Source organism: Callorhinus ursinus, unplaced genomic scaffold (assembly GCF_003265705.2).
Source record: "Callorhinus ursinus isolate GAN/ISIS: 27379988/994484 unplaced genomic scaffold, GSC_fseal_2.0 scaffold40, whole genome shotgun sequence".
Taxonomy (NCBI): domain Eukaryota; kingdom Metazoa; phylum Chordata; class Mammalia; order Carnivora; family Otariidae; genus Callorhinus; species Callorhinus ursinus.
This window is the reverse complement of record NW_027397102.1, coordinates 1816292-1844162: the sequence shown is the minus strand read 5'-3', so window position 1 is coordinate 1844162 and position 27871 is coordinate 1816292. Positions and strand designations below refer to the sequence as shown.

Here is a 27871-nt window from a genome sequence, read left to right as displayed (position 1 = left end):
AATTAGTAATTTTTTAAATTTTTTAAAAGATTTTATTTATTTATTTGAGAGAGAGAGCACAAGCAGGGGAGGGGCAGAGGGAAAGAGAGAAGCAGGCTCCTGGCTGAGCAAGGAGCCCAACGCGGGGCTCAATCCCAGGATCCCAGGATAATGAACTGAGCTGAAGGCAGACAATTGACTGAGCCACCCAGGGGCCCCTAATTAGTAAAATTTTATTGTGTACACACCAGAAGGACAGTTTGCAAACCAGGAGCACTCAAACCAAAACATAAAATGAGGCTTGAGATATATTGTTATAAAACAGCTTATATAGTGAGAAAACAAGGCCTTTTTATTCTTCACAGTGGTTAGAATATTCAAAATTTTCTTAAATGATAGAGAATTGGTCAGTGGTTACTTTATACCAACCTTAGAAAACAGTTTAAATTTTACTAATGATTTCCAGAGGCATAAGCAAGAAATGACCCAGGTCAAGTCAGTCTTATAAAATAAGCTAAATTAAGCTTTGCTTGTATGACTAAACTGGTTTTGTCAGCTTGAGTAATTTTTAAGGATGGTCTCCATTTGTCTTTTATTTTAACAGACTGTAGCCATATGTTTTCTAATGTATTTTTATTAATCTGTATATTGAGCAAAATGAGGGGAGATATCTTAGACTTCTAGGCATGTAACTTGCTGTCAGTATAATCCTATAAAGTGTTGTGATTGGCTCATCCAAGAAATAACTGAGAACAAAATAATTTTGCAGTAGCTTATAGTGGAAATCTAGGAATGAGTGTACTGGTACCATGTAAAAATACTGGTGAGACTTGAGTTCAATTATGAGGTATTACTTCATTTCTGTAGCTCCACTTATCACACTGTATTTTGTTTCTTTTGTAGGTGTGTATTAAAAATGGACCATCACTGCCCTTGGTATGTCCTTTTGATTCATTTCTTTACTCTGAAAGGGTCAAAGTTGCTCAAAATGCCTATTTTCCTAAGCATAGTTGTAACATGTTTGTTTCTCTAACCATAAATCACTGGGTCTTGTATGTACATGGGGGACAGGGCAGGCATAACATTTTAAAGAAAAAATAAATATACCACCAAAGGTATGGTAGTGAATTTCCTGATCTCACAAAACTAATGGTCTTTTGTCCATTAGCTTTAGTAATTGGGTGTAGTAATGAAATCAAGCACAAATAGTTCTCTTCTTTGACATTATACAATTCAGTTCTGTTTTTAGTTGTCTTGATGTTTGAAATATTCTAGATCGTTAACTTCAGCAATTCTCCAAATTTTGTATGTCTGACCTAGAGAACCAGTCTGAAACCATCTAACTACAAAGAGAACATGTCACACTGTACTAAGTGTAGCTGTTAAGATTGTAATAGGTTTTTAGTATCCAAGATTCAGGTTTTCTTGGGTGGGTCAGGAACCAGTCCAGAACAATTAAGTAGGCCAGGTGTCTCTATGCCTGTAAATGAAAAGAGAAACAAGTGAGACATGAACTTGTTTTTCTAGTCTGTTTTTATTAAGGGACTTCTATTCTGTTGAGTTTCTACACAACACATAATGAAGCAGCAAGAATAACATCCTTCCATTGCTTTGTTCACTTATGTATCAGTGTGTTCTCAATCAATGGATCCTGATTTCAAATTACGTTTTCTTTTTTTCTTTTTTTTTTTTAGGGTTAATAATTGCATTGGATTTTCCAACTACAAATTCTTTCTTCAGTTCTTAGCTTATTCTGTTCTCTACTGCCTGTACATTGCTACAACAGTCTTCAACTATTTCATCAAATACTGGAGAGTAAGTTAAATAACCCTGAAAGGTCACCCCCAAAACATACATCTGTGACATTTTTCAACTTTCCCTTTTACATTTTGAAATAGCTAATACTAAGGTAACCAGAAAGGAAGCCACCAAAAACAAGTTTCCCATGTGGAATATTCTGAGATTTAGGAGTTTGTTATTTAAGGATTCCACTTAAATTTCTGTCATACATGAGAATCTTGTTAAGACCTTTGGGAACCTAACCTCTTGACTCTTAGTGATTCTTTACAATGTATTTACCTAGTCAAGTTTAAAATACCCACTGCTTACCAATTATAGATTTTTAAAATGTTGAAACTAATTTTGAATCTCTAGTTTCCTAAGAAAAATGCTAACAAAATATTCCCTCATTGTCAGAAAATACTTTCTCATTTCCTGTTCAAAGGAGAGTTGCAAAATTCCTACTGGACAAAAAGATTCATTGACTCATCTTCGCACAGGACCAAAATGAAATGGGGAGTCTTATTTGAGCTTTGTATAACAAACACTGGGTTGGGAATTAGGAAAACTGAGTTCTAATACTGGCTCTGTTACCTGCTTCCCTGGCTCATTGCCAAGGTCAAATGAAACATATGTTGAAAGGTAAAGTATTTTTACCTTCTTAATGATTTTGATGATTATAGTGAAATCTAAAAGAGAATTTCACATTTCTTCTACTTGAAAATTTCAACCATATCCCATCTATTTCCAAACGAATTGAAGGCAGATTTTTACTTTACATATGTGTGTGGGGTCTGGCAGCAGTATAGTGAATTTTTTTTTATTTCATGTCAATGGACTCCAGAAGATATCCCTTCCCCACAATTCCAGTACAGTAGTTAAAATATCATAACCTTCCATGATGAGGGTTGTCCAAACTGAACCTAAATAGCAAAAGACAGATGTGGGTAGAGCTATTAGTAATTACTGAAGGAATTGTACAGGAGCCCATATAATAGGAATATCTCACGTCAAGTGAAGAGGTAAAGCAACAGGGAAAGAATGTGAATCCTGTGACCAGACTAAAGATTATAATAAAGTGGAGAACAAAGAAAGACAGGCAGTGAGAACCTAAATACCTGAGAGTAGTTAAATTATTAATTAATGCTTTGATCCCTACTAGTGTAGAAAATATAGTATTAAAAATTACAGTGATATGTGCTTTCCATTTTCCCAACTTTCTTAATCAATTCAGATATTTAATAACTTTAAGAATCAGGAATTATGGGGCACCTGGGTGGCTCAGTCGGTTAAGTATCTGCCTTTGGCTCAGGTCATGAACCCAGGGTCCTGGGATCAAGTCCCGCATGGGGCTCCCTGCTCAGCAGAGAGTCTGCTTCTCCCTCTGCCACTACCCACCCTCTGGCTTGTGCACTCTCTCATGCTCTCTGTCTCTCTCTCTCTCAAATAAATAAATAAGTAAGAATCAGGAATTATATAATGTACATCAAAATCTTCAACTCAGGGACAGCTGGGTGGCTCAGTCAGTTAAGCCTCTGCCTTTGGCTCAGATCATGATCCCAGGGTCCTGGGATCTAGCCCTGCATCAGGCTCCTTGCTCAGCGGAGAGCCTGCTTCTCCCTCTGCCCCTTCCCCTGCTCATGCTCACTCTCTCTCTCTGACAAATAAAATCTTTAAAAAAAATCTTCAACTCAGAGATACAAAAATATAAGCAGAAATGAAGTTTTCTCATAAATTTTCCCCAAATACAAAATGATTCATTATCTTGGCATCTCTTCTTTGGCTCCTTTCCACATCTCAGGATCTCTTATCTATTGCTCAGGTTTTCATGACCTGTTTGGCATCCCATTCACACACTGAGCTACTACCCTGAATGTAAAGAAAATCTACCGTATCCAATTCAGCCGAGAAAGTGTCAGCCTCGGTCTTCACTATAGACCTTACTTGGTCTTCCAACAGAGTAGGCTACTGTTTAAGAACTCATGACAGAGTAAACAATGTTGCATTTTACACATTTTGCCTTGGCCCTCCAACTCAGTCAATCTTCAAATACCACAATGCCATCCAGGTGCTGTACACTTTTTTTTTTCACTCTTGAAACATAATATCTGGATGTGAATTAATTACCAAACATATGCCAGTATTCATGAGCACAAGATGAGCATAGCCTTGTCTTTTTCCTATTCCCTCATTTTTCCTCTAAAATAGATTAGCTCATGCCTGACAGATGGGATGTAAGAAAACCTGTCTTGGTTTGCTCTCATAATGAAAAGGGCATTGATGATTCAGAAAAATGCTTCTATGCAGTATCTCCAGCCAGAAAGCACTTTGGGGTGGTTTAGAGATGGCTTTCTCAGTTTAAATTGAGTCTCACCTTAAAATAAAAAGTAAACACTGCCATGTATTTTAAAAATCGTGTATCAAGGTGACTAGCGGTTCTCCTAAGAACAGCAACCTCTATTTGTATGATACTTTACCATTTTCAAAGCACTTTCATATCTATTATCTCATCTTCTCCTCACCACAACCTTATAAAGTACACAAAACAGGAATTATAGCCTCATTTAAAAATGATAAAACTGGGGCTCATAGTAGTTAAGTGACTTGCTCAGGATTATCCAGCTTGTAAGTTTCAAAGTCAGGCCTGGAGGCTATCTGACCCTAAGCCCAGAGATCTTAAAACACTATACCATATCCTACTGCCCATTATCATCCTGCTATGGAGAAGCTATAACTCCTTTGGAATAAAGAATTCAGAAGACAATGATCAGGTCATGTTTTTCCTCTATATATTAACTTGAAGAGTAGCTACTTTGATAGGAAATTGATCTTTTACCTTATGAAAAAAGTAGTAATATACACCTTCCACACTGGGCCATGAATCTCTTCACAGAGACTATGAATTATTTTAGAACCAAGATAGTAGTGTTATGCTACCAGTATTCCCCTGAACTGTTTCTGGTGGTTATTGCTTTGAGTAATTTAGCTTGGTTATCTCCCGGGAAGGTAATTTCAAACACAGGGCCGTCAACCTCTTCTAACAAAACAAAAAGAAAGGGGGGGTACTTTATCAAGGGATATCCTTTGGCAGACAAAAGACAGTTCTACAAGAGTAATTAGGGGAGGAAAAGACTTCCAGCTTAGCTACCCAGGGTGTGAACTGACTTTCTGTCTGTCCCTCTTGCCTAGACATTTCCTATTGCCCATTTAAATATGAAAGATAAGAAGTAAAATAAATGTAAGCTTTAAAAGCTTTAACAAACATACTCAAAAAGTAGAGATTATGAAAGCAAAAACCTAGCTAGGCAAAACCCACTACAAAACAATATATAATTTTTTTCCTATAAACTCAAAACAAAACAAACACAAGCCAATCAAATTTAGTTTGGGAGCTTAGGCCAAGATTTTGTGGAGGGATCATTTCAGAAAGGAGCTTCAGATGAAGTTTTCTGAAGGTTGAAGTCCTTGAGGTAACTATGTCCTGGGGTGCTCTACCCCCATGCAAATTTTACCCAGACTACTCATCAGCTGAAAACATCTGACTGACTGACTTCCCCTTATCTTCATCCTTCAAACATATATACTCTGAAGGATCCCCAATATTTCCTTACATCAAAATGAATAAAAATCTTCTCTAAGAAAAAAAATCCATGCTATCTGAATTTCCCAAGTGTTTCCAAGTCTTAATTTTTTCCTTCCAAACTGAAGTAGAACCAGATCCTAATGTTAAGGTCCACTTCAATCAAGAATCACCTTTAACTTTACTACTCAAGAGCATTTGGAAATACTTTAATGCAATTCATCATGCCAAAAAAAAAAATGATCAGCACAGGAAAGGGGGAAATAAAAAACTTCTCTCAACTGCTCACTCCAAAACTGAAAATGTTTTCTAAAGTTCTCTTCAGAAGATAAAATGTGCATGCTGGTTTAGGGCTGCATGTAAAAAAAGAAAGTTGGCACCACATGGAAAATAAGATGTCCCAGATAACTATAAAAGTCTTTAGCTACCTACTTTTACAATTGCCTGTCAAATCCTGCTTGATTTTACTATCTAAAGAGCTATTTCACAGAATTTGATATATCAACACCTTCTACTTCAACTATAAAAAACATCCACACAAAATTTTCACTAGCTTTAAAGTCGGGTTATAACATATGGGTAGAGCATTTTGAAATTCTACCTATGTGTTTTAACTTCCTACAGGTATCATTGTGATGTTTTCAACATGCATATGTCCAAGGAAACATGATATATAAAGTATTTCAGAATAACCCATCTTGAGACAAGAGGATGAACCATATGACCTCAAGATCACCTCTGGCCAGTGATTCATAATTTGCAAACTAAATGGAGTACTAGCCTTAAGAGGTTGCATACCAATTATGGCCTGAATATACCCTTCTTACACTAGTATTCTCTAATTGCTGCAGTATATACTATGTTTTACACTGAACTTAATGAAGGATCCATTTTAGGCTTTGTAGGCTGAAAGCATATCCATAATGAGGTATGGTCATCAACAGAAAGAACTTTTATAAAAATTTTATAAAATCTGTTTTTTTTAATTCTAGCTAGACATTTTATACATATGAGAAAAGTGCTAACATACAGAAAAACTAGCCAAGCCTTATCACTTTAATCCTGTTTCTATTTGTTTATTATTTCTGTTCTAGGGGGAATTGCCCAGTGTTCGCTCAAAGTTCCATGTTCTTTTCCTCCTCTTTGTGGCCTGCATGTTTTTTGTCAGCCTTGTGATTCTCTTTGGTTACCATTGTTGGCTCGTCAGCAGAAACAAAACCACCTTAGGTAAGACTGGATATTAAGATGAGGGAAGAAACACATTAATGAATATCATAGTGGCATATGGATTATTCCCAAGGAAGAGGAAAAGTTCCAGTGAAGCATTTTATTTGTAGTGACATTCCTTTGCTTACAAACTGAGACAGATGTAAACACGTTTAACCAAACTGGAGAGCCATAGTGAATGAATAAAGCGTTATTGAATGAAACCTCACACAAAACCAAAATGGATCATTACTCTTTATAATTCACATTGGGTAATAACTCCCCAAATTTATAGCTTGAAAAATTTCTAAAAGGTGTTCACATGAGGAAGTGGAGGAAAAATCAGTACAGAAGGGAACATCAGAAGGGAGAGGTGAAGGTTAATAAAGATAGAAGACTCTAAATTATTGAGGGCATCCAAAGACAGAGTGCTGAGAAAGAATCCAAACCAACAAATCACTGGATATCTACAATCATCAAGGAGCTGTGGAGGACTGGGAATATGATAAATACACTGAATAAGTGAGTTTCTAGAAAATGAGTACAAGAAATTAACATTTTTTTTTCTGTTACTCTATACTCCAGGCTGTTATTTGGAGAATTATGTTTCTGCTGGATTCCACTGTAACAACTTTACTTCATCTATAGTGAAACAAATATTTTCATTGTATACAAATAAATGCATGAGGAGTGAGGAGAAAGTGTCCAAATATTGAATGTTTAGCTAAGATAGATTGAGCAAAGTTTCGTACAAAAGCCACTATACATTTGGAACTCATTTACTAATAATGCTAACAGCTAAGAAAATATTTACACTCCTTTTCTAAACCATATATCTGTAGCACTTAGTTGCTAGGGTGGTAGATCAGCACATTTGGCTTAGACATAACTACAAAGTAGAGAAGTACTAAAAACTTCATGATAACAGAATTTGAAAACAGAGAACAAACGGGAAATGGCTAGATGCAGCCGGTCCAACAGTGAAAGTATTTTTTGCTTAATGGGTAAATGTGTGTCTAAAAATAATGTGCACTAACATGGTCCAACTCCTCAGTCTTTGAGGTGATTATAGTTCATCTGTTGACATTTTTAATGGAGTAAAACTCAGTTTCTTACATTCACAGGTTTCAGTGTAAACATCTTCATTTCTGAAATATTTCAAAACCAAATCAATGTCATTACCAACTCTTTATGCATCATTACTCTAGTCCCAGCTCTAAAGATGGAGACCATTGGGCTGCTGCTGCCACTTAAGATTCAAATAAAATACTGTTAAATTTGTTCTTTCATGCCTTACAATGCAGCAGCACAAAATATATAGTTCCCCGATGGCTGCTTAATTATTTCTATCATTATGTGATTCTTCTGCCTTTAAAAAAAAATAGAGTACCAATTCTTTGCATTTAATAACAAAATGACTTTGTATTAAGTAATGAAACTTGTTTTTACTACGTAATTTAACAATAACTAAGGATGAGAGGCCAATGCTACCACAGCAAAAAGATACTGTAGCATCAAGTCACATTCATGGAGAACTGTAAGATCATGATAGTCCTGAACTTTGTTCCTTTATTGCTTTCTTCCTCTTTTCTTCAACTCCCCTATCCTGCCCTAGAGGCCTTCTGTACTCCAGTGTTTACAAGTGGCCCAGAGAAAAATGGGTTCAACCTTGGCTTCATCAAAAATATCCAGCAGGTGTTTGGAGATAACAAGAAGTTCTGGTTAATACCTATTGGGTCCAGGTAGGTAATTATTACCACTGAAAGAAGTTGATGCTGGACCATGCCTTGAAATAGGAAATTCTGTTTCAATTATAGTTTGCAACAAATAACAGTCCAGTAAAAAACTCTATTCCCCAAGTTTTTTTATTTCTAGGTTAAGAGAAATTAGGTGAGGGTATGATAAATAGACATTCTCATGCTTTGTGACAGTGTAAACTGGTACCACTCTTTTATAAATGAATTTGGTAATATGTATCAAAAATCATAAGAATCTACATGTCCATTGTAATTCCACTTCTAAAAATCTATCCTCAAAACAAACAAACTAGGCATAAAAATATTCAACACAACAGTATTTCCGGCCAATAATTAGGAAACATCTATCCTAAACATTCAACAATATGCCATATATATATCTATCTCCCCACTGGCTGGAATATTATGTAGTTATAAGTAATAGTTATTAAAACTATGTCACAGTAAAGGGAAATGCTCACTCTGTTTTAAGTGAAAAATGTAGAATTGAAATGGTATATACTCTGTGATCAAAAATATATACAAAATATGTACAAATAAATCAGAAGAAAACAACAGAGGGGACACCTACCCTAAAAATGCTTTAAGTGGATAAGTGGTACCAGTTGGTGTTTCACAGCCTCATTTATTTAAGCTCTATGGTGTATCCTACTATCCTGGCTATAAAGCACAAGACAAAACTGTGTTGGTGGGTAATGTTGATTAATAACTGTTACCAGCAATTATTTGCACCCCACTAACACACATACACAAATACACACTATCACTATATCAAAGAGAGGTCTAAAATGAGTCTTCTCTGAAATAAAAAAACAAAAATCAAAGCCCATTCACTTATAATCAGTATACTTACATCCTCTGTAGAGAACTATCAGTAAAATCTGTCAACTTTCAGTTAACCACAATTATGAACAGGAGAAAAGGCATAGGTAATATAAAATGAGTAATCCAAAAGTCACTCAGATATAAATTTGCAATGCATTCAGATATATATACTCAAGTGTTCAAACTGTAGCCCACTCTAGCCAGAACTTAGTTCCCTCTGATGCATCCCATCTGTTGGTGGACAGAGATTCACCAAGGAGGTAGCCCTAGATTACCAAAGATATCCACAAAGTGGATCGCACGTGAGGGTAATTGCCCCCAAAATCTGCACTCCTAGAGATGCCTCACTCAGGCTCTTTCCCATAGTTCCTAATAACCTTTCTGCCATACAAGCCAAATAATGGGACATTCAGACATTAATACTTATCACCAATTCACAGCAACTTATCTCCAATATATCAATGATTCTGAATCTGCTAATTTTTGTTGAAAATTTAGAACCAAAGCAATAAGATAGTTGGATATAAATTCGGATGATCATTAAATGATATTTATGAAGCCCGCAATATGTGCATATTGCCATAACTGGGCATTGTGGGAGACAAGTTTAACAGTTGCTTACAAACCAAAACAGTAGACAATGATGCAGACAAACAAGACATAGAAATTAAAAGCAATACAGCAACTAAATGATGCTGTTGTAAAACCCAATTCCACCATGGCTTTAGCGAATAAGCTAAATGGTTTAAATCTTTGTAAGAAACCAGTCCTATTTCTAAGAGGGTTATTAGATTCACAAAAAGTCTATGTCAGCTGCAAGAGTTCACTGCCTTCCTTTCCCCGACAGCCCTGGTGATGGACACTCCTTCCCTATGAGGTCTATGAATGAATCACAAAACCCACTGCTAGCAAATGAAGAGCCCTGGGAAGACAACGAGGATGAAAACCGAGGTAAGGAGGCTCAGAAGGAAGTCTTTTCTCCACCCAGCAGAGCAAGCACTACTAAAGACCATGTTAATACAACCAAAGTAGTGGAGTGAGAAAACAGTGTTCAGAAAGATTACATAAGCATGTCAACCTCATAAGTGCCCTTTGGATAGAGAAGGGCAAGTATGGCCAGATTTGTGTAGCAAATACTGGTGGCTTAGGTTGGATTAGATGGCAGCTTGGAAGGTTTCTTAACAGTTTTGTGATACCATGATTTATAACCAATCAGATAAGTCAGGAAACATAATAAACAGTGCTGTGTATATTTGTAAACAATCCTGCCATTTGGTCACTCATGGTGCTTTGCTTGAGTTAATTTAATCAGTGGACAGCAGCTCACCTTTCTCTACCCTAATTTATTCACATTGGTTCAATTTTCTTTATTTTTTTAAGATTTTGTTTATTTGAGAGAGAGAGAGTGAGTGAGAGAGAGAACACAAGCAGGGGCAGAGGGAGAGGGAGAAGCACACTCCCCTGCTAAGCAGGGAGCCTGATGAAGGGCTTCATCCCAGGACCCTGGGATCATGACCTGAGCCAAAGGCAGACACTTAACCAACTGAGCCACCCAGGTGCCCCTAAATTTTCATTAAAATATCATTCCCATTCTCTCTTAGAATGATTTAAATACACAAAGAAATATAGGATATGTAGGCAAGCCTACACGGCATGTAGTCTACTTTTCTAAAAGGCAGAGCAACAAAGGAAAAATGAGGAAGCAGAACTTTGTCCTTCCACCTTTCTCCCACCAGATTTTTGGATCATAATGAGATTGATGTGTGTGTGTGTGTGAGTCTGTGAAAAGCTTTAAGTTAAGTTCTCATGTCACATACCCCTACCATCACCTGTTCTTTGTCTCCATGTGATGTTATGCTTACAACTGTGCCTCCAGCATGTGTTTATGTTGCTAATACCAGGCATCAAAGTGTAATTTTTACCAGCTAATCCCAATAATACAATAGCTGACAAAAATTTTGAGTGAGAAATTGTAGTACTTGTCAGAAACTATACCTGGGGTGAACGAGGCTGATGAGGACATAGAAAAGCATTGAGGTGAGGAACAGAGATGGGAAGCATGCTTTTATAACTGTTTGCTCATTTAATTTTCTAGGTCCAAGGTTTCTATCTCGAAGTCCCTTTTTAGAGTAAGGCAGATTGCTAGGACTAAGGAAGATAAAACATTCCAAAATTCACAGTTACAAAGGGAAAGAGTTCTTGCCCATCCACTGGGCACCTCCCATATCGACTCCTGCTGAACCTTCATTGAAAAACTGACTGTATTTTGACTTACCTTCCTTCAGCTATCATTCTTTCCATTTTTTGTCCTTCAAGTTTCTATTTAAATTCAATTAGTTAATACACAGTGTAATATTAATTTCAGGTATAAAATTTAGTAATTCAACACTAAATAAAGCACAGGGTGCTACCACAACATGTGCCCTCCTTAATCCCTATCACCTATTTAACCCATCACCCAAACACTTCCTCTCCAATAACCATCAGTTTCTTCTCTATAGTGAAGAGTCAGCTTCTTGGTATTCCTCTCATTTTTTCCCCCTATGTTTGTTTTGTTTCTTAAATTCCACATGAGTTGGGGGGAGGAGCAAGATGGTGGAGGAGTAGGAGACCTAATTTCTTCTGGTCCCAGGAATTCAGCTAGATAGGGATCAAACCATTTTGAACACTTACGAACTCAACAGGAGATCGAAGAAAAGAATAGCAGCAACTCTCTGAACAGAAAAGTGACCACTTCCTGGAAGGTCTCTTCTGATTTGTTTAGTATATATTTTTCGGGGTTGTTGTGACCCTGTTAGCATTTTGTTCTCTCATTCATCTATTCTTCCCTGGACAAAATGACAAGATGGAAAAAATCACCTCAGAAAAAGAACAAGAGGCAGTACCAACTGCCAGGGACCTAATCAATATGGACATTAGTAAGATGTCGGAACTAGAGTTCAGAATGATGATTTTAAAGATACTAGCCGGGCCTGAAAAAAGCATGGAAGATATTAGAGAAACCCTTTCTGGAGAAATAAAATCTAACCAAGTTGAAATCAAAAAGGCTATTAATGAGGTGCAATCAAAAATGGAGGCTCCAACTGCTAGGATAAATGAAGCTGAAGAGAAAATTAGTGATATAGAAGACCAAATGATGGAAAATAAAGAAGCTGAGAAAAAGATAACTACGGGATCATGAGGGCAGAATTCGAGAGATAAGTGATACCATAAGATGAAACAATACTAGAATAATTAGGATCCCAGAAGAAGAAAGAGAGAGGGGGGCAGAAGGTATATTGGAGCAAATTATGGCAGAGAACTTCCCTAATTTGGGGAAGGAAACAGGCATCAAAATCCAGGAGACACAGACAAACCCCCTCAAAATCAATAAAAATAGGTCAATAACTGGACATCAAATAGTAAAACTTAAAAGTCTCAGAGACAAAGAGAAAATCTTGAAAGCAGCTTGGGAGAAGAGATCTGTAACCTACAATGATAGAAACATTAGATTGGAAGCAGACCTATCCACAGAGACCTGGCAGGCCAGAAAGGACTGGCATGATATATTCAGAGCACTAAATGAGAAAAATATGCAGCCAAGAAGACTATATCCAGCTAGGCTGTCATTGAAAATAGAAGGAGAGATAAAAAGCTTCCAGGACAAACAAAAACTAAAGGAATTTGCAAACACAAAACCAGCCCTACAAGAAATACTGAAAGGGGTCCTCTAAGCAAAGAGGGAGCCTAAAAGTAAAATAGACCAGAAAGGAACACAGACAATATACAGTAACAGTCACCTTACAGGCAATACAATGGCACTAAATTCATATCTTTCAATAGTTACCCTGAATGTAAATGGGCTAAATGCCCCAATCAAAACACACAAGCTGTCAGAGTAGATAAAAAACAAGACCCATTGATATGCTGTCTGCAAGATACTCATTTTAGACCCAAAGACATCCCCAGATTGAAAGTGAGGGGTGGAAAACCATTTACCATGCTAATGGACACCAAAAGAAAGCTGGGATGGCAATCCTTATATCAGACTAAATGGATTTTAAACCAAAGACTGTAATAAGAGATGAGGAAGGACACTATATTCTACTTAAAGGGTCTATCCAACAAGAAGATCTAGCAATTGTGAATATCTATGCCCCTAACATGGGAGCAGCCAATTATATAAGGCAATTAATAACAAAAGCAAAGAAACACTTCGACAACAATACAATAATAGTGGGGGACTTTAACACCCCCCTCACTGAGATGGACAGATCATCTAAGCAAAAGATCAACAAGGAAATAAAGACTTTAAATGACACACTGGACCAAATGGACTTCAAAGATATATTCGGAACGTTCCATCCCAAAGCAACAGAATACACATTCTTCTCTACTGCCCATGGAACATTCTCCAGAATAGATCACATTCTAGGTCACAAATCAGGTCTCAACCGGTACCAAAAGATTGGGAACATTCCCTGCATATTTTCAGACTACAATGCGTTGAAACTAGAACTCAATCAGAAGGGGAAATTCAGAAAGAACTCAAATACATGGACGCTAAAGAGCATCCTACTAAGGAATGAATGGGTCAACCAGGAAATGAAAGAAGAATTAAAAACATTCATGGAAACCAATGAAAATGAAAACACAACTGTTCAAAATCTTTGGGATGCAGCAAAGGCGGTCCTAAGAGGAAAGTATATAGCAATACAAGCCTTTCTCAAGAAACAAGAAGGGTCTCAAATACACAACCTAACCCTACACCTAAAGGAGCTGGTGAAAGAACAACACATAAAACCTAAACCCAGCAGGAGAAGAGAAATAATAAAGATCAGAGCAGAAATCAATGAAATAGAAACCAAAAGAACAGTAGAACAGATCCACGAAACTAGGAGCTGGTTCTTTGAAAGAATTAACAAGATTGATAAACCCCTGGCCAGACTGATCAAAAAGAAAAGAGAAAGGACCCAAATAAATAAAATCATGAATGAAAGAGGAGAGATCACAACCAACACCAAAGAAATATGAACAATTGTAAGAACATATTATGAGCAACTCTATGCCAGCAATTTAGATAATCTGGAAGAAATGGGTGCATTCCTAGAGATGTATAAACTACCAAAACTGAACCAGGAAGAGATAGAAAACTCAAACAGACCTATAACCAGTAAGGAAATTGAAGCAGTCATCAAAAATCTCCCAACAAACAAAAGCCCGGGGCCAGATGGCTTCCCAGGGGAATTCTACCAAACATTTAAAGAAGAATTAATACCTATTCTCCTGAAACTGTTCCAAAAAATAGAAATGGAAGGAAAACTTCCAAACTCATTTTATGAGACCACCATTACCTTGATCCCCAAACCAGACAAAGATCCCATCAAAAAGGAGAATTACGGACCAATATCCTTGATGAACATGGATGCAAAAATTCTCGCCAAAATACTAGCCAAGAGGATCCAACAGTACATTAAAAGGATTATTCACCACGACCAATTGGGATTTATCCCTGGGCTGCAAGGTTGGTTCAACATCCACAAATCAATCAATGTGATACAATACATTAATAAAGGAAAGAACAAGAGCCATATGATCCTCTCACTAGATGTAGAAAAAGCATTTGACAAAGTACAGCATCCTTTCTTGATCAAAACTCTTCAGAGTATAGGGATAAAGGGCACATACCTCAATATCATAAAAGCCATCTATGAAAAACCCACAGCGAATATCATTCTCAATGGGGAAAAACAGAGCTTTCCCCCTAATGTCAGGAACATGGCAGGGATGTCCACTATCACCACTGCTATTCAACATAGTATTAGAAGTCCTAGCCACAGCAATCAGACAACAAAAAGAAATCAAAGGCATCCAAATCAGCAAAGAAGAAGTCATACTCTCACTCTGCAGATGATATGATACTTTATGGGAAAAACCCAAAAGGCTCCACCTCAAAACTGCTAGAACTCATACAGGAATTTAGTAAAGTGGCAGGATATAAAATCAATGCACAGAAATCAGTGGCATTCCTATACACCAACAACAAGACAGAAGAAAGAGAAATTAAGGAGTCGATCCCATTTACAATTGCACCCAAAACCATAAGACATCTAGGAATAAATCTAACCAAAGAAGCAAAGAATCTGTACTCAGAAAACTATAAAATACTCATGAAAGAAATTGAGGAAGACACAAAGAAATGGAAAAACGTTCCATGCTCATGGATTGGAAGAACAAATATTGTGAAGATGTCAATGCTACCTAGAGCAATCTACACATTCAGTGGAATCCCCATCAAAATACCATCAACTTTTTTCAAAGAAATGGAGCAAATAATCCTAAAATTTGTATGGAACCAGAAAAGACCCTGAATAGCCAGAGGAATGTTGAAAAAGAAAAGCAAAGCTGGTGCATCACAATTCCGGACTTCCAGCTCTATTACAAAGCTGTCATCATCAAGACAGTATAGTACTGGCACAAAAACAGACACATAGATCAAAGGAACAGAATAGAGAGCCCAGAAATGGACCCTCAACTCTATGGTCAACTAATCTTCAACAAAGCAGGAAAGAATGTCCAATGGAAAAAAGAGTCTCTTCAACAAATGGTGTTGGGAAAATTGGACAGCCACATGCAGAAGAATGAAACTGGACCATTTCCTTACACCACACACAAAAATAGACTCCAAATGGTTGAAAGACCTAAACGTGAGACAGGAGTCCATCAAAATCCTAAAGGAGAACACAGGCAGCAACTTCTTCGACCTCAGCCACAGCAACTTCTTCCTAGAAACATCGCCAAAGGCAAGGGAAGCAAGGGCAAAAATGAACTATTGGGACTTCATCAAGAAAAAAGGCTTTTGCACAGCAAAAGAAACAGTCCACAAAACCAAAAGACAACCGACAGAATGGGAGAAGATATTTGCAAATGACATATCAGATAAAGGGCTAGTATCCAAAATCTATAAAGAACTTATTAAACTCAACACCCAAAGAACAAATGATCCAATCAAGAAATGAACAGAAGACATGAACAGACATTTTTCCAAAGAAGACATCCAAATGGCCAACAGACACATGAAAACTGCTCAACATCGCTCGGCATCAGGGAACTCCAAATCAAAACCTCAATGAGATACCACCTCACACCAGTCAGAATGGCTAAAATTAACAAGTCAGGACATGACAGATGTTGGCAGGGCTGCGGAGAAAGGGGAACCCTCCTACACTGTTGGTGGGAATGCAAGTTGGTTCAGCCACTGTGGAAAACAGTATGGAGGTTCCTCAAAACGTTGAAAATAGAGCTACCATATGACCCAGCAATTGCACTACTGCATATTTACCCCAAAGATACAAATGTAGGGATCCGAAGGGGTATGTGCACTCTGATGTTTATAGCAGCAATGTCCACAATAGCCAAACTGTGTAGAAAGCCAAGATTTCCATCGACAGATGAATGGAAAAAGAAGAAATGGTGTATATATATATATATACACACACACACACACACACACACACAATGAAATATTATGCAGCCATCAAAAGGAATGAAATCTTGCCATTTGCAACGACGTGGATGGAACTGGAGGATATTATGCTGAGAGAAATAAGTCAATCAGAGAAAGACATGTATCATGTGATCTCACTGATATGAAGAATTCTTAATCTCAGGAAACAAACTGAGGGTTGCTGGAGTGGTGGGGGGTGGGAGGGATGGGGTGGCTGGGTGATAGACATTGGGGAGTGTATGTGCTATGGTGAGCGCTGTGAATTGTGTAAGACTGTTGAATCACAGACCTGTACCTCTGTAACAAATAATACATTGTATTTAAAAAAAAAAAAGATAGCAGGAAGGGAAAAATGAAGGGGGGGAAATTGGATGGTAGACGAACCATGAGAGACTATGGACTCTGAGAAAGAAACTGAGGGTTCTAGAGGGGAGGGGGGTGGGAGATGGGTTAGCCTGGTGATGGGTATTAAAGAGGGCACGTACTGCATGGAGCACTGGGTGTTATACGCAAACAATGAATCATGGAACACTACATCAAAAACTAATGATGTATGGTGATTAACATAACATAATAAAAAAAATCATATAAAAAAATTCCACATGAGTCAAATCACATGGTATTTGTCTTTCTCTGACTGACTTATTTTACTTAGCATAGTTCTATCTAGCTCCATCCGTGTCCTTGTAAATGAGAACATTTTATTCCTTTACATGGCTGAGCAATATTCCGTTGTATATAAATGCCACATCTTTATCCAGTCATCAGTCAGTGGGCACTGGGGCTCTTTCCATAATTTGGCTCTTGTAGATAATGCTGCTATAAATATCAGGGTGCATTTATCTCTTCAAATTAGTATTTTTATATACTTTGGGTAAATACCTAATAGTGCAATTACTGGACTGTAGGTAGTTCTATTTTTAACTTTTTGAGGAACCTCCATACTGTTTTCCAGAGTGGCTGCACCAGTTTGCATTCCCACCAGCAGTGTAAGAGGGTTCTATTCTCTACATTCTGGCCAACACCTGATGTTTCCTATGTTGTTCATTTTTGCCATTCTGACAGGTGTGAGGTTATATCTCTTTGTAGTTTTGATCTGTATTTCCTTGATGATAAGTGATATTAAGCATCTTTTCCTGTCTGTTAGCCATCTGGATGTCTTCTGTGGAAAAAATATCTATTCCTGTCTTTTGCCATTTCTTAAATTGATAATTTGTTTTTTGGGTGTTGAGTTTGATAAGTTCATTACGTGTTTTAGATACTAACCCTCTATAAGACATGTCATTTGCAAATACCTTCTCCATTCCATATGGTGCCTTTTAGTTTTGTGGATTGTTCCCTTTGATGTGCAGGTGTTTTGTTTTGTTTTGTTTTGTCTTGTTTTGTTTTGTTTTGTTTTGATGAAGTCCTGATAGCTTTTGTTTCCCTTCCCTCAGGAGACATATCTAGAAAGAAGTTGCTTCAGCTGATGTCAAAGAGGTTACTGACTGTGTTCTCCTCTAAGGTTTTAATAGTTTACTGTCTCACATTTAGATCTTTCATCCATTCTGAATTTACTGTTGTGTATGGTGTAAGAAAGTGGTCCAGTTTAATTCTTTGCATTTGGCTGTCCCATTTTCCCAGTAACCTTTGTTGAAGAGACTTTTTCCATTGGATATTCTTTCCTGCTTTGTCAAAGATGAGTTGACCATATAGTTGTAGGTTCATCTCTGGGTTTTCTATTCTGTTCCATTGCTCTATGTGTCTATTTTTTTGTGCCAGTAATATATTATTTTGATCACTACACCTTTGTGATATAACTTGAAGTCGGGAATTGTGATGCCGCCAGCTTTGCTTTGCTTTTTCAAGATTGCATTGGCTATTCAGGGTCTTTTGTAATTCTGTATAAATTGTAGGATTGTTTGTTCTAGCTCTGTGAAAAATGCTGGTGTTATTTTCAAAGGGATTGCATTAAATGTGTAGATTGCTTTGGTTAGGATAGATATTTTGACAGTAGTTCTTCCAATCCATGATCATGGAATGTCTTTCCATTTCTTTGTGTCATCTTCAATTTCTTTCATCAGTGTTTTCTCGTTTTCAGAGTATAGGTCTTTACGTCTTTGGATAGATTTATTCCTAGTTATTCTATGGGTTTTGGTGCAATTATAAATGAGATCGATTCCTTGATTTCTCTTTCTGCTGCTTCATTATTGGTGTATGGAAATGCAACAGATTTCTGTGCATTGATTTTATATCCTGTGACTATGAAATTCGTGTATCAGTCCTAGCAATTTTTTGGTGGAGTCTTTTGGTTTCCTATACAGACTATCATGTCATCTACAAAGAGTGAAAGTTTTGCTTCTTCCTTGCTGATTTTGATACATTTTAATTCTTTTTGTTTTCTGATTGCTCTAGCCAGGACTTCCAGAAATACGTTGAATAACAGTGGTAAGAGTGGCCATCCCTTTGTTGTTTGTGAACCTGTAGGAAAAGCTCTCAGTTTTCCCCACTCGGGATAATATTAGCTGTGTTTTTTTTTATATATGGCATTTATTATCTTGATGTATATTCCCTGTATACCTACTTTGTTGAGGGTTTTTATCATGAATGGATATTGTGCTTTGTGAAATGCTTTTTCTCTATTTATTGAAATGATCATATGGTTTTTATCCTTTCTTTTATTAATGTGGTGTATCATGTTGACTGGTTTTCTAGTATGAACCAGCCTTGCAGCCCAGGAATAAATCCCACTTGATCGTGGTGAATAATTCTTTTAATGTACTTTTGGATCCAATTTCCTAGTATTTTATTGAGAATTTTTGCATCAGTGTTCATCAGGAATATTGGTCTGTAGTTCTCTTTTTTTAATTGCATTTTTTTTATTTTATTATGTTATATCACCATATATTACATCATTAGTTTTTGATGTAGTGTTCCATGATTCATTGTTTGCATATAACACCCAGTGCTCCATTCAGTACGTGCCCTCTTTAATACCCATCACCAGGCTAACTCATCCCCCCACCCCCCTCCCCTCTAGAACCCTCACTTTCTTTCTCAGAGTCCATAGTTTCTCATGGTTCATCTGCCCCACCAATATCCCCCCCTTCATTTCTCCCTTCCTACTATCTTTTTTTTTTTTTTATCGTATAATGTATTATTTGTTTCAGAGGTACAGGTCTGTTTTTCAACAGTCTTACACAATTCACAGCACTCACCATAACACATACCCTCCCCAGTATCTATCACCCAGCCACCCCATCCCTCCCACCCCCCACCTCTCCAGCAACCCTCAGTTTGTAGTTCTCTTTTTTAATGGAGTCTTTTCTGGTTTTGGTATCAGGGTAATGCTGGCCTCCTAGAATGAGTTTGAAAGTTTCCTTCCAATTTTATTTTTTTGAGTAATTGGAAAAGAATAGGTATTAACTCTTCTTTAAAGGTTTGGTAGAATTCCCCTGGGAAGCCCTCTGGTTCTGGAGTTTTGTTTTTTGGGAATTTTTTGATTTCTGACTCAATTTCTTTGCTGTTTATCAGTCTGTCAAGTTTTCTATTCCTTCCTGTTTCACTTTTGGTAGTTTATATGTTCCTAGGAATTTATTCATTTCTTCCAGCTTGTCCAATTTGTTGGCATATAGGTTTTCATAATTCTCTTATAATTGTGTTTCTGTGGTATTGGTTGTTATTGCTCCTCTCTCGTTTGTGATTTTATTTACTTGGGTCCTTCCTCTTCTTTTTGATAAGTCTGGCTAGGGGTTAATCAATTTTATTAATTGTTTCAAAGAACCAGCTCCTGGTTTCATTGATCTGTTCTATTTTTTTTTTTTTTTAGTTTCTATATCATTTATTCTGCTCTAATCTTTATTATTTCCCTTCTTCTGCTGGTTTTAGGCTTCATTTTTTGTTGTTTTTCTGTTTTTTTTATGTGTAAGGTTAGTTTGTTGCTTTGAGATTTTTCTTGCTTCTTGAGATAGGCCTGTATTGCTATATACTGCCCTCTTAAGACCCCTTTTGCAGCATCTCAAAGGTTTTGGGCTGTCCTGTTTTCATTTTCATTGGTTTCCATGTAATTTTTTTTTAAATTCAATTAGCCAACCTATAGTACATCATTAGTTTTTGATTTAATGTTTAATGATTCATTAGCTGCATATAACTCATCACATCATGTGCCCTTCTTGTTGCCCGTCACCGAATTACCCCATCCCCCCACCCACCTCCCTTTCCATAACCCTCAATTTGTTTCCCAGAATCAAGAGTAGACTCTTTTTCCATGTAATTTTTTATTTCCTCTTCGATTTCCTCGTTGATCCATTCATTGTTTGGTAGCATATTGTTTAACCTCCATGTATTTGTGGTCTTTCCAAATTTTTTCTTGTGGTTGACTTTGAGATTCATAGTGTTGTAGTCAGAAAAGATGCATGGTATGATCTCAATCTTTTTTTATTTGTTGAGGCCTAATTTGTGACCTAATATATGATCTATTCTGGAGAATTTCCCATGTGCACTTTAAAAATTTATTTATTTATTTGAGAGAGAAAGAGAGAGAGTGCAGGGGGGAGGGGCAGAGGGACAGTAGACAATCTCAAGCAAACTCCCCGTTGTGTACAGAGCCTGATTCGGGTCTTGATCTCACGACCCTGAGATAATGACCTGAGCCAAAATCAAGAGTTGGACACTCAACCGACTGAGCTACCCAGGTGCCCCTGTCCCATGTGCACTTTAAAAGAATGTGTGTTCTGCTGCTTTAGGATAGAATGTTGTGAATATATCTGTTAAGTCCATCTGGTCCAGGGTGTCATTCAAAGCCATTGTTTCCATATTGATTTTCTGCTTAGATGATCTGTCCATTGCTGTAAGTCCATTGCTGTAAACTTTCCATTGCTGTAAGTTGTGAAACATCAATTAGTTCCTTTATGTTTGTTATTAACATTTCTATACATTTGAGTGCTCCCATGTTGGCTGCATAAATATATACAATTGTTATATGTTCTTGTTGAACTGTCCCCTTTATTACGATGTAGTGCCCTTCTTCATCTCTTGTTATAGTCTTTGTTTTAAAGTCTAGTTTGTTTGATACAAGTATTGTTACTGTGGCTTTCTTTGACATCCATTTCAAGATAAATGTTTCTCCATCCCCTCACTTTCAATCTGCAGGTGTCTTTAGGTCTAAAATGAGTATCTGAAAGGCAACATAGAGACGGGTCTTGTTTTTTAATCCATTCTGACACCCTAGCTTTTGATTGGAGCATTTAGTTCATTTACATTCAGAGTAAGTATTGATAGATATGTATTTAGTGTCATTTATTACTTGTTTTGACATTGTTTCTGGAGATTTTCTCTGTTCCTTTCTTGTCTTTGTCACTTTTGGTCTTTTCTTTCCACTCAAGGAGTCCCCTTTAATATTTCTTGCAGGGCTGGTTTAGTGATCACAATCTCCTTTAATTTTTCTTTGTCTGGTATACTATTTCCCCTACACTTCTGAATGATAGGCTTGCTGGATAGAGTATTCTTGTCTGCAGGTTTTTCCCATTCAGCACGCTGACTGTATCATGCCACTTTCTTCTGGCTTGTCAAGTTTCTGTTGAGAAATCTCCAGCTTGCTAGTCTTCTTTTGTAAGTTAGGGACTTTTTTGCTTTTAAGATTTTTTTCTTTATCACTATATTTTGCAATTTTAATTACAGTATGTGTTGGTGATGGCCTGCTTTTGTTGATTTTGATGGAAGTTCTCTGTACTTCCTGAATCTCAATATGTTTCTCCAAATCAGGGAAGTTTTCAGCTCTTATTTGCTCAAATAAATTTTCTGCTCCCTTTTCTCTCTCTTCTTCTGGAACTCCTGTAATATTAATGTTATTACATTTGGTGGAGTCAGTGAGTTCTTTAAGTCTATTCTCATGTTGCATAAGTCTTCTTTCTCTCTTTTGTTCAGCTTCATTATTTTTCATTATTTTATCTTCTGTATCACTTATTCGTTCCTCTATTTCTTCACTCCTTGTGTTTATTGCATTAAGTCTGTTTCTAATCTTAGTTATTTCATTCTTCCTTTCTGTTTTTTAACTCTTTTATCTCTGCATTAAGGGCCTCCCTGAAGTCTTCCATTCTTTTCTCAAGCCCATTGTGTATCCTTATGATTGTTGCTTTAAATTTTCCATCAGGCATGTTACACTTATCTGTGTTCCTTAGATCTCTGTTCATGACTTTATCTTGTTCTTTACTTTAGGATGAATTCCTCCATCTTTGCATTTTGTCTAAGCCTCTGCCTTCTTCTCTGTGTTAGAAAAGTTATCGTTCTTGCTCCTGAGTAATGGCTTTATGAAGAAGTCATGTAGTGTCCAGGGCCTGACACCTCAGGAAGTGTCTGGTGTATGCTGGGTGCACTCTGCTGTTGTGTTTTGGCTGCTCTATCCTTCAATCCAGTCATGTGCTCTTCTTGCCTGCAGTGAGCAGTGTTTGGTCCTTGACCAGAATGTGGTGAGTTTTAACTAGGTGTGCTCTGGTCTGCTTGTGAATTGAGACCTGATACTACTTCCACTAGAACTGAAGCCCTACAGAACTCTCTTGTTGGGAGACATACTGTGGACAGGGACTTCCACTGGTGTTCTAGGGAAGGGGCCCACCGTGCTGGGACTAAGGCTAACTTAACCAAGTAGGGCAGTAGTGCCAGAGCACAGAGTGTGGGACTTGGAATAAGCTGGTTAGGCAGCTAATGTTGGTGCCATACTGTTTACCGTAGGTGGCTCTGTGTTTATGTTGAGGGGCAGGGGAGGGAAATGGCACCCACAGGCTCCTTTGTCCCTGAAGAGGCATATCTGTGAATCTGCCCTCTCAGGGATGCACTCTAAGAAGAGCAAACACTATCCCCCTGTGTGCCGGAGGCATTCTTCAGATCACTCTTTCCATGCCATCTGCCCCACAGGTTGTTTGTCTCCCTTCTCTCCAGGAGCAGGGCAGTGCCCTCAAGGCTCTATCCATCCAAGCCTGCCAACCTTTATTTTTTTCTATTATGTTCAATTAGCCAGTATATAATACATCATTAGTTTTTGATGTAGTGTTCAATGATTTATTAGTTCCGTATAACACCCAGTGCTCATTACCACATGTGCCCTCCTTAATACCCATCACCCAGTTACCCCATCCCCCAACCCCCTCCCTTTTGTAACCCTCAGTTTCTTTCCTGGGGTCCAGAGTCTCTCATGGTTTGCCTCCTCTCTGACTTCTTCCCATTCAGTTTTCCCTCCCTTCCCCTGTGGTCCTCCACACTATTCCTTATGTTCCACATATGAGTGAAACCATATGAGAATTGTCTTTTTCTGCTTGACTTATTTCACTTAGCATAATCCCCTCCAGTTCCATCCAAGTCTATGCAAATGGTGGGTATTCATCCTTTCTGATGGCTGAGTAATATTCCATTGTTAATATGAACCACATCTTCTTTACCCATTCATCTGTTGAAGGGCATCTCCACTTCTTCCACAGTTGGCTATTGTAGACATTGCTGCTATGAACATTGGGGTGCATGTGGCCCTTCTTTTCACTACATCTGTATCTTTGGGGTAAATAACTTGTAGTGCAATTGCTGGGTCATAGGGTAGCTCTATTTTTAACATCTTGAGGAACCTCCATACTGTTTTCCAAAGTGGCTGTACCAGCTTGCATTCCCACCAACAGTGTAAGAGGGTTCCCCTTTCTCTACATCCTCGCCAACACTTGTTGTTTCCTGTCTTGTTAATTTTTGCCATTCTAACTGGTGTGAGGTGGTATCTCATTGTGGTTTTGATTTGTATGTCCCTGATGGCTATTGATGTTGAACATTTTTTCATGTGTCTGTTAGCCATTTATATGTCTTCTTTGGAGAAGTGTCTGTTGCTATCTTCTGCCCATTTCTTGACTAGGTTATTTGTCTTTTGGGTGTTGAGTTTAAGAAGTTCTTTATAGATCTTGGATACCAGCCTTTTACCTGTAATGTCATTTGCAAATATCTTCTCCCATTCTGTGGGTTGCGTCTTAGTTTTGTTAACTGTTTCCCTTGCTTTGCAAAAGCTTTTTATCTTGATGAAGTCCTAAATGTTCATTTTTGCTTTCCCTTGCCTTTATAGACCTGTCTTGAAAGAGGTCACTGTGGCCAATGTCGAAGAGTTTACTGCCTATGTTCTCCTCTAGAATTTTGATGGATTCCTGTCTCACATTTAGGTCTTTCATCCATTTTGAGTTTATCTTTGTGTATGGTGTAAGAGAATGGTCTAGTTTCATTCTTCTACATGTGGCTGTCCAATTTTCCCAGCACCATTTATTGAAGAGACCGACTTTTTTCCACTGGATATTCTTTCCTGATTTGTTGAAGATTAGTTGACCATAGGGTTGAGGGTCCATTTCTGGGATCTATGTGTCTGCTTTTGTGCCAATACCATGCTTTCTTGATGATCAGAGCTTTGTAATAGAGCTTGAAGTCAGGCATTGTGATGCCCCCAGCTTTGGTTTCCTTTTTCAACAATCCCCTGGTGATTAGGGGTCTTTTCTTGTTCCATACAAATTTTAAGATTGTTTGTTCCAGTTCTGTGAAAAATGTCAATGGTATTTTGATAGGAACTGCATTGAAAGTATAGATTGCTCTGGGCAGCATAGACATTTTCACAATATTTATTCTTCCAATCCGAGAGCATGGAATGTTTTTCCATCTCTTTGTGTCTTCCTCAGTTTCTTTCATAAGTGTTGTGTAGTTTCTAGAGTATAGATCCTTTACCTCTTTGATTAGGTTTATTCCTAGGTATCTTAATGTTTTTGGTGTTATTGTAAATGGGATCGATTCCTTAATTTCTCTTTCTTCAGTCACATTGTTAGTGTATAGAAATGCAACTGATTTCTGTGCATTGATTTTGTATCCTGCCGTGTTGCTGAATTGCTGTATGAGTTCCAGTAATTTGGGGGTGGAGTCTTTTGGGTTTTCCACATAAAGTATCATGTCATCTGCAAAGAGAGAGAGTTTGACTTCTTTGCCAGTTTGAGTCCAGGGCCAGAAGGCTCCCCAGGGGAAACCTTTATTTTTTTTTTAAAGATTTTATTTATTCATTTTTGTGTGAGAAAGAGAGCGTGCATGAGTGTGGGGGAGGGGCAGAGGGAGAAGCAGACTCCCCACCGAATGGGGAGCCTGATGTGGGATTCAATCCCAGGATGCTGGGATCATGACCTGAGCCAAAGGCAGACGCTCAACCGACTGAGCCACCCAGGCGCCCACCTGCCAACCTTTAAAACTCCAGTCCTACAGCCTGCTGGTTGCAAGAACTCACAAAAATCAGCCACTCTCATTTTCCCAGCCAATGGCTTTGGGGAATTGTTCTCCTTGTGCATTTCCCTGTGTGCTCCTCTCTCTCGCCTTTCTCTGTGACCACTGCTCCCTCCCCTCCACAGCACCCACAATCCCATTTTTTCCCCAAACCACACCTCTGCACTTTCTACCTTATTCTTTGTGGCTTCTTCTCTCCCTTTAGTTGTGCAGTTTGTTCTGTCAGTCTTCAGGTTCATTTGTAGGGTATTTAGAATGATTTCATAGCTATCCAGTTATGTTCCAGGGATGAGACAAGTCTAGGGTCCTCCTACTATGCCACTGTCTTAGCTCCAGCTATCACTCTTTCTGAACAGACTTTTAGTTACAGAAGTTACAAGTGATCAGAATTTTAGTTTTGTTTAAAAAAAAAAAAACAAGCTCTAATAAAAAATCAGAGACATGTAGGGTGTTATTAACCTGTTTTGAAGTATTTCCACAATGGCAAAAGCTATTCACATCTGAGTATTATATTGGTAAGCAGAATACTCTAAATTACAAATGTAGCACTACATCATAGAAAGGATTTTATTTTAAGTCAAACGCCTTTATTGACAGCTCACTGCCTACTAAATAAAATGCAAGATACTTAGGGCAAATTATCTAAGCCAGATTTTCCTCCTTGATTATCTCCCATCTTTAAGGGCCTTGAGTTGCCCTCTTTCAGCATCTCCATCTCCTCTTGGGATTTTTCTCCATCAGTTCTCACAGTGATCATCACACCTGGCCACCAAGAATAGTGTTCCTCCATCAAAGGTATGGCAATAGCAGATTCTATTCAAGAAGAACATTACTGAAACCTAAGGAAAATATAAAATAAAATGGAATGAAAATAGTCAAGTTTCTGAAATTGAAGTTTTTGCATTAACAGATCCAATAAGTAGAGATGAGCTTTCACTGACATCTAACTGTATTTTAGCACCAGGTAAGTTGGTAAACATTATAGATACATTACTTAGTTCTTTCCCCAGAACTTGCAGGTAGCATGTCTTGCTGTTTTCCTGGATAAACTAAATTCTCAGATCCAAACTTCCAGACATTCTAAAAACACCAATAATATTATCCTATATGACATTCAGAAAATCACCAATTTCTTGGATTTGAGCACATGTAATTAAGAAGTCTTCTATCTGTTGATATCTAGAAAAGCAAGAACTATATTTTATAAGGTAATTATTAGTTCCAATGAATAAATGCTCATAAACAAGTGATATCAACCATCTTTTATATAAAATTTTCTGATATCTGTAAATTTTCCATGGCCCCTTTTCATTTATAAATACCATTAGATAATACCAATTCATAATCATGTGTCTTCACTAGTAGTTCCTTTCTCTTCAATATGCAGTTTTTCTTAACTGATGTGCCTGGTCTTCATTTTGCTTCCTTCCAAAAAGTCTACAACCTAGCGATAGAATTCTCCTGGTCTGCCTAGAGATAGGATAGAGGAGTAAAGGAATGACTACTTCCTAGTAGCTGGCCCAGAACCTCTCAAGAGTGGAATAAATTATTATTATTATCATTGAAGTATAATTGACATACAATGTTATATAGGTTTCAGGTGTACAAAATATTAATTTGACAATTCTATATATTACTCAATGCTTACCACATAAGTATAGTCACCATAGCACATTATTATAATATTATTGACTATATTCCTTATGATGTACTTTTTATCTTAATGAATTATTTATTTTATAATTGAAAGTCTGTATCTCTTAATCTCCTTTACCTATTTTGTTCATTCCCCAAACCACCACCCTCTGGCAACCACCAGTTTACTCTCTGCATTTAAGAGTCTGAGTTTTTTGTTTATTTTGTTTTTTAGATTCCATCATGTAAGGAAAATCATATGGTATTTGTCTTTCTCTCATTTATTTCACTTAGCATAATACCCTGTATGTCTCTTCACATTGTCACAAATGGCAACATCTCATTTTTTTGTGTGGCTAATTTTTTTTT

At 37.5% G+C, this 27871-nt stretch overlaps 2 protein-coding genes across 6 annotated transcripts in view; one reads left to right on the top strand and one right to left on the bottom strand.

Moving 5' to 3' along the window:
* The window catches only part of ZDHHC15 (zDHHC palmitoyltransferase 15), a 156148-nt gene that overhangs the window by 95881 nt on the left and 32396 nt on the right, over window positions 1-27871 (top strand). For all 5 annotated transcript variants that reach the window (XR_012374799.1, XR_012374800.1, XR_012374796.1 and 2 more), the window contains exons 6-10: window positions 883-915; window positions 1674-1794; window positions 6433-6565; window positions 8160-8286; window positions 9974-10077. Coding sequence is in view for 1 of the 5 variants with exons in the window: in XM_025883901.2 (XP_025739686.1) it covers window positions 883-915; window positions 1674-1794; window positions 6433-6565; window positions 8160-8286; window positions 9974-10077 (518 nt within the window). In the remaining 4 variants the exon portion in view is untranslated. The remainder of the gene's footprint in view (window positions 1-882; window positions 916-1673; window positions 1795-6432; window positions 6566-8159; window positions 8287-9973; window positions 10078-27871) is intronic.
* UPRT (uracil phosphoribosyltransferase homolog) overlaps window positions 26453-27871 on the bottom strand; it is a 107089-nt gene continuing 105670 nt past the window's right edge. Inside the window, exon 8 of the mRNA XM_073880890.1 lies at window positions 26453-26706. Coding sequence (XP_073736991.1) covers window positions 26697-26706 — 10 coding nt within the window. The 3' untranslated portion in view covers window positions 26453-26696. The remainder of the gene's footprint in view (window positions 26707-27871) is intronic.